Genomic DNA, 15978 nt, shown 5'->3' on the forward strand with positions numbered 1-15978 from the left:
CAGCCTGGAGCCTGCGTCAGATTCTGTGTCTCCCTCTCTCTACCCTTCCCCTGCTCAGGCGCGCGCTCTCTCAAAAATAAACATTAAAAAAATCTTTTTTTGAAAAAAGTGAAAGTTCAGCTAAAAGCAACTTATGTGACACATCCTCAGTCCTGATATTGAGGAGCAAAAATAAGACAAGTACCAGAAAAAGAGTGGGTGGCCACAGGCCCTCTGATGCACGTGGGAGTGGACACATGCAGACATAAACATGTAATGATCTACTAAGAATTAAAAAATCTTAGAAGGAAAGAGTGGAGAATAAAAGCCTTAAGGAAAAGAAACGTGTGCAGTCACTCCTTTTGGTGAAAGGGTCAAAGGTCGGAAAAAGACCCACCTTCAACAATTTAGATCAACATTTGCCGGGTGTCTACTGTTTTTCAAGGGTTGTGTGCATCTTGAGACCCAGCTATGAAGGAGGTCCAGTGTGGTGGCCGCTCAGCAGGGGCAGGGACATGGTGTTCTGGAGGCACAGAGCAGGAAGGTGACGGTGTCTGAACACCTGCAGGAAGTGGAGATAAAACCCAGCACTGAAAGAGGAGAAAGCCAGTAAGCCAGGTTGCCTAAAGGCTCTTCAAAGACCTCAGCAGGAGGGACAGGGAGCCGTACGTGCAGACGTCCTCAGTACTTGCCATCTCTCTGTTGGTGGACACAAGGTGGCTGGGGAAGGCTGTGAGTCTTCGCTTATGAACATCACTCTCTGGAGCGGGCTGCCTGTCTCTGTGGTGACAGACTGGCGGGTCTCTGCTTGCTCGAAGCCCTCGGTTGCTCCCTGGCGCTTTTGGACCAGTCCGGGCAGCCTGCTCATCTTGGCCTCTGTCATCTCTTCAGATTCCTCAGCTTTTGCTTCAAGTTTCTGTTTTGTTTTTGAGAGACAGAGGGCGCACGAGTGAGTGACAAGGGCCGAGGGAGAGGCAAGGAGAATCCCTAGCAGGTTCCGTGCCATCAGCGCAGAGCCCAACACAGGGCTTGACCCCACCACCCTGGGATCACGATCTGAGCCGAAATCGAGAGGCAGACACGCAACCGACTGAACCACCCAGGTGCCCTGCATTTTTATTTTCTAAGTAAGAGACGGAATGCTTCACAGCCTCGTGCGCCACCCCTGCCCAGGGCTGTGTTACTCTTCTCTGCATCACGCTCCGGTGCTAGTGCACATCCGACAGGAGCAGTATTTCCAGCTCGGCAGGGAGTCCCGAGCACAAGCACCCAGTGGCCGAGGAGAGCCAGAGCGCCCTCCCCTCGTGTCTCCCTCGCACACTCCTTCCGCGTCCACCAGAGAGCCAGGCATTCAGGGAGAGAGGACAGGTCCAGAAAGCCACGCAGGGCGATGGGCAGACATGCCGGAGGCAAAACAGACCAGGCAAGGCTCTGGTGAGACACTCCCATTGCCTCTGAGGGTAAGGAACGCTTTTCTCTTAGGAGGCACTACAACGGATGTCATTTTCCTTTATTTAGGATATTTTAAATTTAAAAACTATTTATTTAAAAACTGTTACCACAGTTATACATATTCATGAAGACCAACTGGAAAACACAAATTAGCAAAACAGTACAATAGAGATTCATAATCCTACCTCCTAGAATGATCGTTATCACTTTACATATAAATATCTAATACATCTGTATATTAAATGTATACACTATATAATATCTATACAAATATGTACATATCTATACAATAGATACCTGTACAGATATTATAGATCTCTAAATTTATATGTATTTAGATATTAGATACAAAATATATGTCAATTATAAGTATACAGTTACATTTTCGCAACACAAACACACCCATACGATCTCACCCAGGTAAAACAAAAGAACATCACCAATATCCAGAAGCCCCCCATTATGTCCCCTGCCAGTCATTACTCCCTCCAGGATCTCCACAAGTCACATCATGGGGGGAGGAGAGTGGGGAGTGACTGTCAAAGTTCTAGAACTCGACAGAGATCGTGGGCACACAACACCATGAATGTACTGAATGCTGCTGGAATGCACACGGCAAAACGGCTAGAACAGTAAATTCTAGGTTACAGGTGTTTTTCCACAATTCAAACAAATGAAAGAAAAGTAACCCCTATTTTGACTTCTAACGGCACACGTTGACTTTGCCTACTAAACTTTACGTAAATGGAATCGTAATCTTTTGTGCGTTTTTTTTGGTTTTGGTTTTTGTGAGAATCCCGGATGCTGTGAACGCAGTTGTCACTGCTTCAGCCCCGTTGCTGCCCTGTGCTCCACCGTATGACTATGCCACCACGTAGTCATTCCACTGTCATGGAATTCAGGTTGTTTCCAGTTTTGTATTATTAGAGATCAGCCCGGCACTGGGGTGGGTGGCTCCACGTGGATGGCTCAGTCGGTGAAGCATCGGATGCTTGATTCTGGCTCAGGTCATGATCTTGTGGTTCGTGGGTTCGAGCCCCGCATCGGCTCTGTGCTGACGGAGAGCAGCCTGCTTGGGATTCTCTCTCTCTGCCCCTCCCCCACTCGTGCTCACTCTCCAAATAAACTAAAAAAAAATGCAGGCATGAGCATTCTTTTTTTTTTTTTTTTTCAACGTTTATTTATTTTTGGGACAGAGAAAGACAGAGCATGAACGGGGGAGAGGCAGAGAGAGAGGGAGACACAGAATCGGAAACAGGCTCCAGGCTCCGAGCCGATCAGCCCAGAGCCCGACGCGGGGCTCGAACTCACGGACCGCGAGATCGTGACCTGGCTGAAGTCGGACGCTTAGCCGACTGCGCCACCCAGGCGCCCCAGGCATGAGCATTCTTGTTCACGTTTTTGCTGTACAAAAATAGGCATGTCTGTTGGGGTCATAAGTAAATCACATACGTCACTTGCACTTTTTTAAAAAGGAACACACTGTAAATCTAGACTTGTCCCCTTCCTTTTTCGTTTACTCTTTCTCAAATACCTTGTGGCAACTGTTTTTAACAGCTGCACATATTCCATTGCAGGCAAATTTTTGCACATTTCTTTAACAATTTCCAAGTCACATTGCTGGATCAAAAATTTTTAAGTTTGCCGATTAATTACATATGGTAAACTGGCCTCCAGTAGGCTTGAGACTCTCAGGGTTGCCCTGGGGCCCCAGGCCAAAGCTCCAATGGCCAACACCTCTAGAGTTGCCTACGCCCCCTCCTCGTCCTCTCCCCTCTTCTCCCTTGCCTTTCTCCTCGACCTCCTTCCAGTTTGGGACCCAGTTCTTTCTGAACGTCTCCTATTCCCCCTAAGGAACTTGCCCTTCACACTCCTTCTTGGGAGTTGATCCTGACTAATGTCACCCTTCAAGGCCCTTACCCTTCTTGAACCCTACCACTGTGTTCATCACACTGCATCAGCTGCCGCATCTGCCTCCGGTTTGCCCGATACCTCGCGTTCCTCAGGGCGGAGACATGCCCCAAAACATCGTCAAACGCGTGACAGCCGCCATGGAAGGGGCCTCCCTCGGTGCCAGGACTCACTGCACCCCCCGGTGCCCCTACAGTTCCTGGCAGACACATTTGTCGAGTCTGTGACCGAATGCTACGCTTCTGGGGCTCAAAGCAGAAGCCGTGGGTTCTGCACCAAACAGGTGCGTCTGCTCACGCTGATAACACGAGCCCTTTTGGAGGAAAAACAAAAGTCTCTACAATTCGTTTTTCAAAGAGCAGCCAGAGGGATCAAAATTTTAACATTTTTTTTTTTTTTAATTTTTTTTTCAACGTTTTATTTATTTTTGGGACAGAGAGAGACAGAGCATGAACGGGGGAGGGGCAGAGAGAGAGGGAGACACAGAATCGGAAACAGGCTCCAGGCTCTGAGCCATCAGCCCAGAGCCTGACGCGGGGCTCGAACTCACGGACTGCGAGATCGTGACCTGGCTGAAGTCGGACGCTTAACCGACTGCGCCACCCAGGCGCCCCAAAATTTTAACATTTTAAGTCAGATCGTGCCCCTCCTAGCTTACGGTCTTCCACGGTTTCCCGCTGCGCCGAGTAAAACCCATGCACTTCCGGTGGCCTCCACGATGCAGTCCCTGCTTCTGACCCTGGCCTCGTTTCCTACCCTCTCTCCTCCCACTAGACTCAAGGTACGTTGATCCTTCACTCCTCAAAAACCTTAGAAGTTCTTTACCACGTGCGCCTTCCTAAGCACTTCTCACACGTCAGGTCACTAGGTCTCCCGACAGCGTCATGAGGAGCCGTCACCACCTCCGATCTCCGTGCTACAGGAACAGAAGCCGGAGCAGAGAGGCTAACGGACTTGCCTGGTTAAGGTCCTTCCTGATCTTAAATTAAAGCCCAAGTTCCTAAACGTGGTTGTCAATACGTGCCAAGAATTGTCCGTGCCTACCTTGTATCGCTCTAGACAAAGCCTTCCTTCCCCTCCTCCAACTTGCCACAGACCTACCTCAAAACCTTTGCACAGGCCACCCCTCCTGCCTGGGACAGTGCCCAGTCCTCTCCTCCCTTACACAATCCTACCCATCCTTCAGAATCGAGTGCGCCACTTGTCAGAGATGCACCTCTCCAGGCTTGTTCTTTGAGGCACTTACCAGAACTGCCATTTCACGACTGGCTGTGTAACATTCACGGAAGTGTCAGACCTCCCACCGGGCTGAATGCACGGAAAAGGTGAGGGCTGGGTCTGTCCCATTCAATGCTGCATCCCGGTGCCTCACACATCGTGGGTGGCCGGTAAATACTTATCAATCCTCTCTCCATCTAGTGAGTCAGCTAGCTTCAGATTCCACCTTTACCATATCTGTTTCCTCCAACAGAAAGTAGGCTCGAGAGCAGGGCGTTTCCTTTTATTCACTCCCGTTTCCCCAGCACCCAAACGTTCACTAAATCAATGCAGCCATCACTTCCTTCCATTCCTTAATGCCCGGGCCCTCCCCACGTCAGCACACCAGACAGGACTTCTCCCCGAGGGCGCCCCCAGCGAGAGCAGAGATGAGGAGCAGAGTACTAGAGACAGAACACACAGACCTCACCTCATTGACCGCGACTCTTATCCCCTCACTGGAGTCTGTGCAACACTGTGCGACTGTCTTGTCATCTTATTTCCTTCTAATTAAAACCCTTTTAAAAATACGGAACTCAAGGGGCACCTGGGTGGCTCCGCAGGTTAAGCTTCTGACTCTTGATCTCAGCCCGGGTCATGACCTCAAGTTCATGAGATCGAGCCCTGCGTCCAGCGCTGACGGCACGGAGCCCGCTTGGGATTCTCTCTCTCTCCGTCTTTGCCCCTCCCTGCTGTCAGAATAAACAGTTTTAAAGTTTTTTTTAATGAAAGTGAAATATGGAACTCAGGATTTTCCAAATGGCCGCAGCTGTGGGTATTTTGGGGGAAGGATCGGAGTCAAGTGGTGTGACAATCTCCTGAGAAGGCGTCAGAGAAAGGCAGAGTGGGACAGGCCAAGCACTCTGCTTACTGTGTGTCCTCGGGCAGCCACGCCTCTCCCCCACTCGCAAAGCTGCTGCGGGTACTAGAAATGCCTCCAAGACACCCTCAGGAAGTGGGAGTTCTTACCCCAGCCTTTTATGCTACCAGCTTGAACACACAGACAAAAAGGGAACGTGCAGCTAACCCTTCAGGCTCCCCAAAGGAAGTCACCGGCCCCAGGAAGGGCAGAACTCGTCCCGATCACCGTTAAACACCCAGAGTCAACCGCCACAGATTCGGGAAACGAGACGCCCGGCACCCGGCACCGGGACGCACAGCCCGCTCCCAAGGACTCTCTTTCTAGTCCGGGGTGGGGGGGAGGAGGAAGGTGGCCAGGGGCCCAGGCGCGGGGTTGGCCCTCGGCGGAAGCCAGCCCTCCCCTCCCGGGCCACCACCCCGCCCCCGCGCTGCTTGATCCTCGGCGACAGTGCCACCTAGCGAGGGCCAGGGCAGCGGCGCCCACCACGGCTGGGCCAAGGGCCGTGGTCGGCCGGCCTCAGGCCCGCGGGCCACACCGGCGCCGCCCGGTGCCCGGCCCGCGAGGGAAGCCCACGCAGCCCCGCAGCCTCGTCTCCGCCCGCGGGGACTCACGAGGCGAAGGGTCAGGTACCGGCCGCGCGGCCTTAAGGGGCCAAGCACCGCACGGTGTCTCCCTCCGTCCTTTCGCGCAGGCCCTGTACGCACTGCCCCGCCCGGGGTCACCGCACGGACGAGGAAACTGAGGCTCACAGGGGCGCTGGCGAACCCAAGGTCACACGACCAGCTGGTGGCGGGGCGGGCACGAGCCTGCAAGCCCCGGGAGCCGCCGCATTCGCCGTGAGCCCCCGGGGGCGCGGAGGCGCGAGCCCCTCACTCTCTCCCCACGCCGCCGCGGCTCAGGGACCCGGACAGGAAGCGAATCCCGCGCGAGGGGCCCCCTGGGAAGCACGCGGCGCCGGGGCACGTGACAGGGGAGCGCCGGCCGGGCCGACGCACGGGCGCGCGCACGGCGAGCGTCAGCGCGCGCGGAGGCGCCGACGGAGCCGGGCCCAAAGCCCCGGGTCACGTGTGCAGGGCAGCAGGCGAGCACCGGGGGGGGGGGGGGCGGGCGTGCGAGAGAGGTCACGTGAGGGAGGCCGGCGTCGCGCGGTCACGTGAGGGGCGGGGCGGGCCGCCGGAGCGGAGGGGGAGGGGCGCGCGGCTTCCGGCGGCTGGGGGCCGGCGAGCGGGGGGGCCCCGTCCCGGAGGCGGCGGCGGCGCCATCTTGGCGAAGGGGGGATCAGGAAGTGCGGACCGCGGCGGCGGCGGCGGCGGCGGCGGAGCCCGAGCGGAGGCCGGAGGCTCCCGGCCCGCCGGCCCCGGAGCGGAGCGGAGCGGAGGATGCAGCAGCCGCAGCCGCAGGGGCAGCAGCAGCCGGGGCCGGGGCAGCAGCTGGGGGGCCAGGGGGCGGCGCCGGGGGCCGGGGGCGGCCCGGGGGGGGGCCCGGGGCCGGGGCCCTGCCTGAGGCGGGAGCTGAAGCTGCTCGAGTCCATCTTCCACCGCGGCCACGAGCGCTTCCGCATTGCCAGCGCCTGCCTGGACGAGCTGAGCTGCGAGTTCCTGCTGGCCGGGGCCGGAGGGGCCGGGGCGGGGGCCGCGCCCGGACCGCATCTGCCCCCGCGGGGGTCGGTGCCCGGGGATCCCGTCCGCATCCACTGCAACATCACGGTGAGGACCCCTCCGCGCGCCCCTGCGCGGCCCCCTGTCAGGCACCCGGGATCGCCCCACACCGCACGGCTCTTTGCTCTCCGAGGACCGGGCAGGCCGAGTTCCCCCCCCCCCCCCTCGTCGGGGCCCGGCGCCTGCTCCGAGCGGGTCACACTCGCCGCCGCCGCTGGAGGTTGTGCACCCGGCGTCCGTCGCGCACCCCGACATATGGCGCCTCGACTGGCCCTTTCCACCGGCCCACATCCCGTGGGCCGTGATTTGGCCCCGCGCGGCTTTACCTGGCCACCTGCGGAGGCCCCTTCCTTCCCCTGCTGTCACTTTTGGGTTCCAGGCCTGTGCCCTGAGCTCAGCCGCGGGGACCCACCTGGCCTGGAACTCCACGTTTCCGTGATACCTCCTTGTCGGCAGTGCCTTTGACTTAGGACGTTGCCACCTGTGGGATGGCTGCCCAGGCACCTCTCCCGAAGCCCCCCTTTGCTCCCTGAATTTTTACTAAGGAGCTGTTCGCAGGTCACGGACTCTTCTCTGTTTCGGGCTCCCTTTTATTCTGGTGTAACCTCGAACTCTCCTTTTGCCCCAGCTGGTAGCAGACCTCCTCTCTCCTGTTCCCTCGGAAATCTCCCCTTGCCATGGGTGGGTGCCTTTCCCAGCAACGATGGTGATGATTGAGGACGGCGCCCTCGATCCTGAGCGGCTACAGTCCCTTCTGTGCCCAGTGAACACCATTGCACACGAGGCTAAGCCAGGAGACATCCTGCAGGCCTCCTGCCCCATGTGTCCTCAGACCTCCCCTGAAGGGGGGCAGCGCCTGAGGACTGGGAGTGCTCAGTGCTGCATGGCCTGGCACTTACCTGCTGGGACAGTAGTTAGGCAGCAGGGGGGCCAGCACTTTACCCAGCAGGCTGTCTGCACCCTGGAGGGAGTAGTCAGGGGAAACACTGACCTGTGAATCGGGTGGTACTTGGGGGCCTGGTTTCCTATCCCTTTTCCTCCATTGAACCAGGTCAAGATGCGGTGAGCCTCAGCCTGGGCTAGACGGTGCTCCCCCAAAGCACATGTGTCCCCTTTTTTCCTGTTTTTTTTTTTCCCCCACCTTTTTCCTACTAAAAAGTTGAGATTGGAGAACTGGGTGTGGTTGAGTCAGGTGAAGACTTGAGTATCTTCCATGATTGCTTCCCTCCAGCGTTTGAGGATTAGCGCTGTGACAGAGCTAAGACCCCAGCAGAAGCGGGTGGGGGGACCCCCCTGAGTTGATTCTGTTCCCGAAAGGCAGGAATGCCCCCTTTTCTTCTAGCTGCCCATCTAGTTGCATGCAGAGTGCCTGCACCGTCTTTGTCCCCAGAAGGAAGCTAGGCTGCGAGGTTCTCAGTCCAATTCCTTGTGGCCCCCATAAAGCAGACTTGGCGAGAACTATGCCCCCAGTTTTGGGCAGAGGGGGGAGTCTGGTCTCAGGAAGCCTGGGAATGTCAGCAGCGTGGGCTTCCTCCCCCCAGCCTGCCTCGTGGGGCCCTGCAGCCCGCGCCTGCTCGAGGGAGGGACGGGGGAGCTGGCCCGTCAGCGGTTCTGTGGGGAGTGACCGGGTCGGAGGCGTCTTCCTGCCCTCCTTTTCTGTTGGGTTCTGGAGACTCAGCCTAGCGTGTGGCTTTCCTTCTCCAGCCGAACCGACAGTGACCGGCAGCCTTCGTTGTTTCCCCGTCGGCGTGATTGTGACAAGGGGTCCCTTCCTGAAATCACCGTGGAACTCGAGGAGCGGAGGGCTGGAGGGCTCAGTGCCGGGTGTGGGACAGGCCGCCCGCAGCGCCGTGCGTGGGAAGCCTCCCTCCCCGCCGGTGGCGCGGCGGCGCTCCCCTGGCTCGCTCCTGAGAAGAGAAAGGGTGTTCAGGCTGTTTGGAAAGGGTTCTCTCGGGGACTTGCTCTGCTCTGGGATTTGTTGGGAAGCTGGTGGGATGCCGACCTGCTGAGCTGGGCTTTTGTTGGGGGCGGAGGAGCAGAGGGACCAGAGATCTTGGGGGACGGGAGGCAGGCAAGGTCTGCTCTTCCCAGGGCTGCCCGTGCTGACCACTCTCTCTGCTCTTTTCCCTCAGGAGTCCTACCCTGCTGTGCCCCCCATCTGGTCAGTGGAGTCTGATGACCCAAACTTGGCCGCTGTCTTGGAGAGGCTGGTGGACATAAAGAAAGGGAATACTCTGGTGAGGGGCCAGGCTGCCGGGCCGAGGCTGCCCTCTCCTCTTATGAGGCCCACATCATGGAGACGCCTCGTGGAAGGAGATGTGTTTGGGAGGGGGGCGGTACAGTACGTCCAATCCCTGGGGGCAGACTCCGGGGGCGGGGGGGGGGGGGGGGGGCAGCTTACTAAAGCCGGAGGGAGAGCCTTGCACCAAACCCAGCCTTGGTCTAGGAAACTCCCACACACGTGGTCCGGGAGATCCAGAGAACCAGGTACCGGATCGGGGTTTAGGAGCTTGTCCCCACACGGGTCCATACTGGGGTGGGGATGAGGTGTCTGACGTCACTGCCATCCCCTTTCCCAGCTCCTGCAGCATCTGAAGAAGATCATCTCCGACCTGTGTAAGCTGTACAACCTCCCTCAGCACCCAGATGTGGAGATGCTGGACCAGCCCCTGCCGGCCGAGCAGGTGAGCAGTCGGGGCTCTGGGCCCGGTGGATACCTGTTCGCAGAGACGTGCCTGCGGTAATTCCTCCGCACTTCCAGCCACTCCAGACACCTGCACGGGTCGCGACTCTTGGCCCTTTTCCTTCAGGTGGGGATGTAGCTAGATGGGCACTGGTGCCCCCAGAACTTCCCCGGGGGCAGCGAGCTCCGTGTCGAGAGGAGGGGGAGTTCTTACCACTGGCGGTAGCAGTTGGTGGCCTTTGGGGACCCAGGCTGCTGGGGGAACCGACGGCTGGTGTGAGTCTAGAGACGATCGAGTCAAGGAGAGGCTCCTCGGACGGGGACGCGGGAGGTGGGTCGTGCGGCCCCTGTCCTCTTAACGTGTGCACGTGGTCAGAGAAGGACGGGCCGGTAGTGAGGTCACTCCCTGGGCTGTGGCTCCATCCTGACCGGCCGGCGGCACGAGGCAGGGACACAGCCGCCAGACCCCGGGCTCCAGGGCGGAGGTCAGAGGCCACGTGCTGAGGCTCTGATCGCTGTCTTTCCCTCCCGGCCGCAGTGCACCCAGGAGGACGTGTCTTCGGAAGACGAAGACGAGGAGATGCCTGAGGTAGGGTTGCGCCCCGGGGCGGCAGTGGCGGGAAGCTCTTTGTCGGCAGCACTGAGCACCCGCTGTATACAGCGTTCCAATGTAGCCCGGGGAGAGAAAGGACTGAGGACAGGTTTATTGGCCTAGAGGAGCAGCCAGTGTAGTGGGAGACAGGCCCCCCGCAAGCACCGAGGACAGCCAAGTGCTGAGGTCTTTAAGCCAAGTAGTCCACGAGGTCACTTTAGGGGCCCTTGGAGTCAGACCTGGGCTCCCATCCTGTACCCAGCTGGGGAAGTGACTCCCCCAGCTGCGGTTTCCTCGTTTCCGAGGCAGCTTGTGACACCTGGTACGTGTGAGCGCCGTGAGGGTGAAATGCGGCGCCGCGTCTAAAACGTCCTACGTGGTCTCTGATGAACACTAAGTAACTTTGGTCCGTTCTCCAGAAACGTAGGCGCTTTCACAGAAAGTAACGTAATAGTTAAGAACCCGAGCTTCAGAGCCACATGGAGTTCGACTCGCATCCTAGCTCCGCCGAGGGTCGTGCGGCTTTGGGCGTGATGATAAGCCTCAGTAGGCCTTAGCTTGCTCCTCTGCAAAACGGGAGTAACGGCGGAACAGCAGCGCAGCGATTGCGGGACGTCAGCCGGGGCGTGTGGGGTCCGCGACGGCACCCGGCACGGGACAGGCGTTCGTGGATGTCCGCGGCTAGCGTCGGAATTAGGAGGTTAGCGGTAGCCGCGTTGTGCCAGGGTGAGGACGCCGCTCCGGTGACACTTCTGCTCCTGAGTAGCTCTGCTGGGACCTTAGACGCACGGAGGGCCGTCACACATCTCTCGGCCACCGGCCTCTGCGCCGCCCCACGCACAGCGAGCTCCCTGCCCACCTGGGTTGGGGTGGAGGAGGGCCCAGTCCTCTTCTTGACCTCCTCCGCCTCGTTCCCCTTGGCATAGGCGCCTCCGCAGACCTGACCCGGGCCCCGCACCCGCGGGGAGGGCGGGAGACTTGTGCCCCCGTCTTCACTACTCCTGGGAATCGTAGCGACCCGGTGAGAAGTGAGTTCTGAGCCGCGGTGTCAGGCCAGCGTCATTCCAGGACTACAGAGGGGCCGCTGCTATCAAGGGAGAGTGTCCGGGACAGCTGGAGCGGGGTCGGTCTCGGGGACAAGATGGCCGAGTCCCCACTTGCCTTCCTGGGTCCTGGCGGGGTCCTGCCGCCTGAGACCGACCAGGAGATTTTCTTGGTGGGCGTGGGGCCGGGGCACTCTGGACCCGGAGCTGGCTGTGTCCATCCGTCGGCCTGCTGGACCGACTGTTGTCCTGTACCCTTTGACCCCGGCCAGGTGGGACCGGGAAGGCAGTGGCCCTTCTGCATAAACTGTTGGTTCTTTCCTCCCCACCCCCCACCCCCCCGTCCCGTGCCCCCCCCAGGACACGGAAGACCTAGACCACTATGAGATGAAAGAGGAGGAGCCGGCTGAGGGCAAGAAACCCGAAGACGACGGCATCGGAAAGGAAAACTTGGCCATACTAGAGAAGATCAAAAAGAACCAGAGGCAAGATTACCTGAACGTACGTGCCTCCCGGGGAGAGGCCGGGCCGAGGGGTTGGAGGGTCCTGGCCAGGAGAGGCCGGGCCGAGGGGTTGGAGGGTCCTGGCCGGGAGGGGGGTGCGGGGAGAGGCCGGGCCGAGGGGTTGGAGGGTCCTGGCCAGGAGAGGCCGGGCCGAGGGGTTAGAGGATCCTGGCCAGGAGAGGCTTGGCCGAGGGGTTAGAGGGTCCTGGCCGGGATAGGCCAGCCCGAGGGGTTGGAGGGTCCTGGCCGGGACGGGGGGCGGGGAGAGGCCGGGCCAAGGGGTTGGAGGGTCCTGGCCAGGAGAGGCCGGGCCGAGGGGTTAGAGGGTCCTGGCCAGGAGAGGCCGGGCCGAGGGGTTAGAGGGTCCTGGCCAGGAGAGGCCCGGCCGAGGGGTTAGAGGGTCCTGGCCGGGATAGGCCAGCCCGAGGGGTTGGAGGGTCCTGGCCGGGACGGGGGGCGGGGAGAGGCCGGGCCAAGGGGTTGGAGGGTCCTGGCCAGGAGAGGCCAGGCCGAGGGGTTAGAGGGTCCTGGCCGGAAGAGGCCAGGCCGAGGGGTTGGAGGGTCCTGGCCGGGAGGGGGGTGCGGGGAGAGGCCGGGCCGAGGGGTTGCAGGGTCCTGGCCGGGAGGGGGGTGCGGGGAGAGGCCGGGCCGAGGGGTTGGAGGGTCCTGGCCGGGAGGGGGTTGCGGGGAGAGGCCGGGCCGAGGGGTTGGAGGGTCCTGGCCGGGAGGGGGGTGCGGGGAGAGGCCAGGCCAAGGGGTTGGAGGGTCCTGGCCAGGAGAGGCCGGGCCGAGGGGTTAGAGGGTCCTGGCCGGGAGAAGCCAGGCCGAGGGGTTGGAGGGTCCTGGCCGGGACGGGGGGCGGGGAGAGGCCGGGCCAAGGGGTTGGAGGGTCCTGGCCAGGAGAGGCCAGGCCGAGGGGTTAGAGGGTCCTGGCCGGGAGAGGCCAGGCCGAGGGGTTGGAGGGTCCTGGCCGGGACGGGGGGTGCGGGGAGAGGCCGGGCCGAGGGGTTGGAGGGTCCTGGCCAGGAGAGGCCGGGCCGAGGGATGGAGGGTCCTGGCCGGGAGGGGGGGGCGGCTGCGGGGCATCCGTGTCGGGAGCAGGCCCCTTCTCCGGGTGGGCTGATCCAGGGCGCCTGCCAGGCCGCCCTCCTGTCGCGCGCGCGCCCCCCACTCAGGAGCGCGGATGTTTGTGTCCTGTTCCTCGCAGGGGGCGGTGTCTGGCTCGGTGCAGGCCACTGACCGGCTGATGAAGGAGCTCAGGGATATCTACCGGTCACAGAGTTTCAAAGGCGGTGAGTGCAGGACGCCGGGGGGCATCTGAGTCTTGATTTCGGCTCAGGTCACCACCTCATGGTTTGTGGGTTTGAGCCCCACGTCGGGCTCTGCACTGACAGTGTGGAGCCTGCTTGGGATTCTCTCTCTCTCTCTCTCTCTCTCTCTCTCTCTCTCTCTGCTCTTCTCCGACTCGTGCATGGGTACTTACTCTTTCTCCCTCTCAAAATAAATAAACTTAGAAAAGTCCTGGGATACATGAACATTTATGAACTTTTCAGTCCCAAGAATGCAGCTTTTCAAGCCATTGGCTTAGACTGGGTGTTTGTCCATCGGGGTGAACCTGGAGTCTTTGATCTGTGTTCTGTCGGCCCGGGAGGGGGCTCTGCATCGGGGACCGTCCCCCAACCATCCTAACCGCACCTGTCTTCCCTCCTTCCAGGAAACTATGCAGTTGAACTCGTGAATGACAGTCTGTACGATTGGAACGTCAAACTCCTCAAGTGCGTGGGGGCTGGGCAGCCAGTGGGGGGGGCGGGGGGGTGGCGTGGGCATCTCTGGGGTGCGGAGGGGCTCATCCCTGAGCTGCCAGCGGTTGGCCGGGAGAGCGGGAGCCGGGACCAGGGGTCTGAGCCCAGGCTTGTTGCCTCAGAGTCGACCAGGACAGCGCTTTGCACAATGATCTCCAGATCCTCAAAGAGAAAGAAGGAGCCGACTTCATTCTCCTTAACTTTTCTTTCAAAGTAAGGCTTCTGTTTGTGCGGCTCCCCCCGAGCCAGGCTTCTTCCCTGCCCCGCAGAGGGCGGTCCTGCAGGCACTGGCCCCTCTGATTTCTCTCTTTCCTCTCAGGACAACTTCCCCTTTGACCCGCCATTTGTCAGGGTCGTGTCCCCGGTCCTCTCCGGAGGGTGAGTGGCTGCTCGGCAGGGGCGGGGGGTGGGGAAGGGGTGCGGAGCTCTTGACGGGCAAGCCGCCGACTCACCTCCCTCCTGCAGGTACGTTCTGGGCGGAGGCGCCATCTGCATGGAACTTCTCACCAAGCAGGTGAGCCTGCGTCCCGCGGTGGCCCAGGAGGGGCTGCGCTGACCGCAGCGCACGCTTGACGCTCGGGTGACAGGCAGGGCTCGCGCCCGCGACCCACACGGACAGCCGAGGGCTGGCCCCGAGGTGCCCCCGCCGGTGGAGGGGGGGCGGTGTCAGGCGTCGGGGCCCTCCGGACACCCTCCTGACCCGCGCGCTCCGGCACCCCCGTCCCCAGGGCTGGAGCAGCGCCTACTCCATAGAGTCTGTGATCATGCAGATCAGTGCCACGCTGGTGAAGGGCAAGGCGCGGGTGCAGTTCGGAGCCAACAAAGTAAGCGGCCGCTCGTGCCCAGGGCCGAGGGCCGGAGGCCTCCGGCTGGCCGGCGGGGAGGGCGGTGGGGCCGTGGTCCCCAGGCAGAGGGTCCTGGGGCGGGAGCCGGGGTCTCTGGGGGCAGCTGTGGAAGGTGGCGGCCGTCGGGCCGCGGCCGGCCGTGCTGACGGTGGCGTCCTGTCCCAGTCCCAGTACAGTCTGACGAGAGCACAGCAGTCCTACAAGTCCCTGGTGCAGATCCACGAGAAGAACGGTGAGGCCCGGGCCCGGGGGTCGCACTTCCCGCCACAGCAAGGACCCCTTCCTTGGGTTTCTAAGCCTTTACCGCCCGTCACACGGCGCCTGCCCCCGTCCCGCTGTTCCCCCCCATTCCCCCCATTCTCCCCCGCCCCCGTTCTCCGGAGAAGGGCCCGAGGGGGTAGCGTCCACACCCCTGCCCCAGAGAAGCACCGCCCGCCCAGCGCACGGGTGCAGGCCCTCCTGACCACCCTTCCAGAATGCTCATCTCACTGGGTCATCTCAGGTCGGGCGCCTCGTTCTCCCCGTCTTCGTGGCCTCCAGCGGGCAGTTTCCCAGCTCCCCGACACCACCTGCGTCCCGATGACCCCGGAGGTGCCCTCCCTCGGTATTGGGGCCAGGAGGGGCGGCTGGGGCCTCCACCCGGTGACTGTCCCCTCACTTCCTCTGCAGGCTGGTACACACCCCCGAAGGAAGATGGCTAAGCCCGGGGAGCCGCCCTCCTCCTCCCCAGGCGCCACTGGACCAATTACCTTTGAATGCTGTGTTCGGATCTCACGCCGCCTCCGTGGTCCCTCCCTCACTTTTCCCGGACGTGACATAGCTCTGCCTCTCGCGGGACAATGACGGCTATTGTAGGCGCTAAGGGAAAACAGAACTGTCAAGTACTCAAGACTGACTTACAGACCAACCAACCACCTGGCTGGAACCCCTGCTAGCAGGCACTCTTATAAAAGAAACTTTCGAGCCTCCTTATATTGCTGGAAACTCAGCTGTGCTCCAGACTAGAGCCTCCTTACCTATGCTATGGATTTTTAATTTATTTTCTCTTATTTCATGTACACTGCTTTTTTTGGTTACAGTGTATGATGGATGTGTATGAAAAAAATGTATCTTTGGGAAAACAATTACAGTTTGTTAATTTGAAGATGCTGGTCTTGACTCCTCTTTTTCTTCCCGCCTCCTGCCCCCCCCCCCCCGCCCCCGCCCCGCCCCGTGCCTCCCCGGCAGTGGGGGAGGGGCAGGGCCCAGCCGGCTAGGGGAGAGGCTGGAGCACTGGGCTCGCCCCCAGGTCTCTCCCCGCGGCCACCAGCACTTGCCCCCCCCCCCCCCCCCCCCCCCGCCCCGTGAAACGCGAAGCCCAGCATAGCTGCTAAACCACAGCGGAGCCAGCC

At 60.6% G+C, this 15978-nt stretch overlaps 1 protein-coding gene across 1 annotated transcript; it reads left to right on the plus strand.

Annotated features, from left to right (window-relative positions):
• The first annotated feature begins 6700 nt into the window (after positions 1-6700).
• On the plus strand, positions 6701-15731 carry UBE2Q1 (ubiquitin conjugating enzyme E2 Q1). The gene is made up of 13 exons (XM_047841143.1): positions 6701-7167; positions 9252-9356; positions 9699-9803; positions 10341-10391; positions 11798-11938; positions 13148-13232; positions 13655-13715; positions 13865-13955; positions 14062-14120; positions 14208-14256; positions 14471-14566; positions 14753-14819; positions 15257-15731. The coding sequence occupies exons 1-13, from the start codon at positions 6841-6843 to the stop codon at positions 15286-15288; spliced, it is 1269 nt and encodes a 422-aa protein (XP_047697099.1). The 5' UTR covers positions 6701-6840; the 3' UTR covers positions 15289-15731.
• Positions 15732-15978: the final 247 nt, after the last annotated feature.

The sequence above is a fragment of the Prionailurus viverrinus genome, chromosome F1 (assembly GCF_022837055.1).
Source record: "Prionailurus viverrinus isolate Anna chromosome F1, UM_Priviv_1.0, whole genome shotgun sequence".
NCBI lineage: Eukaryota > Metazoa > Chordata > Mammalia > Carnivora > Felidae > Prionailurus > Prionailurus viverrinus.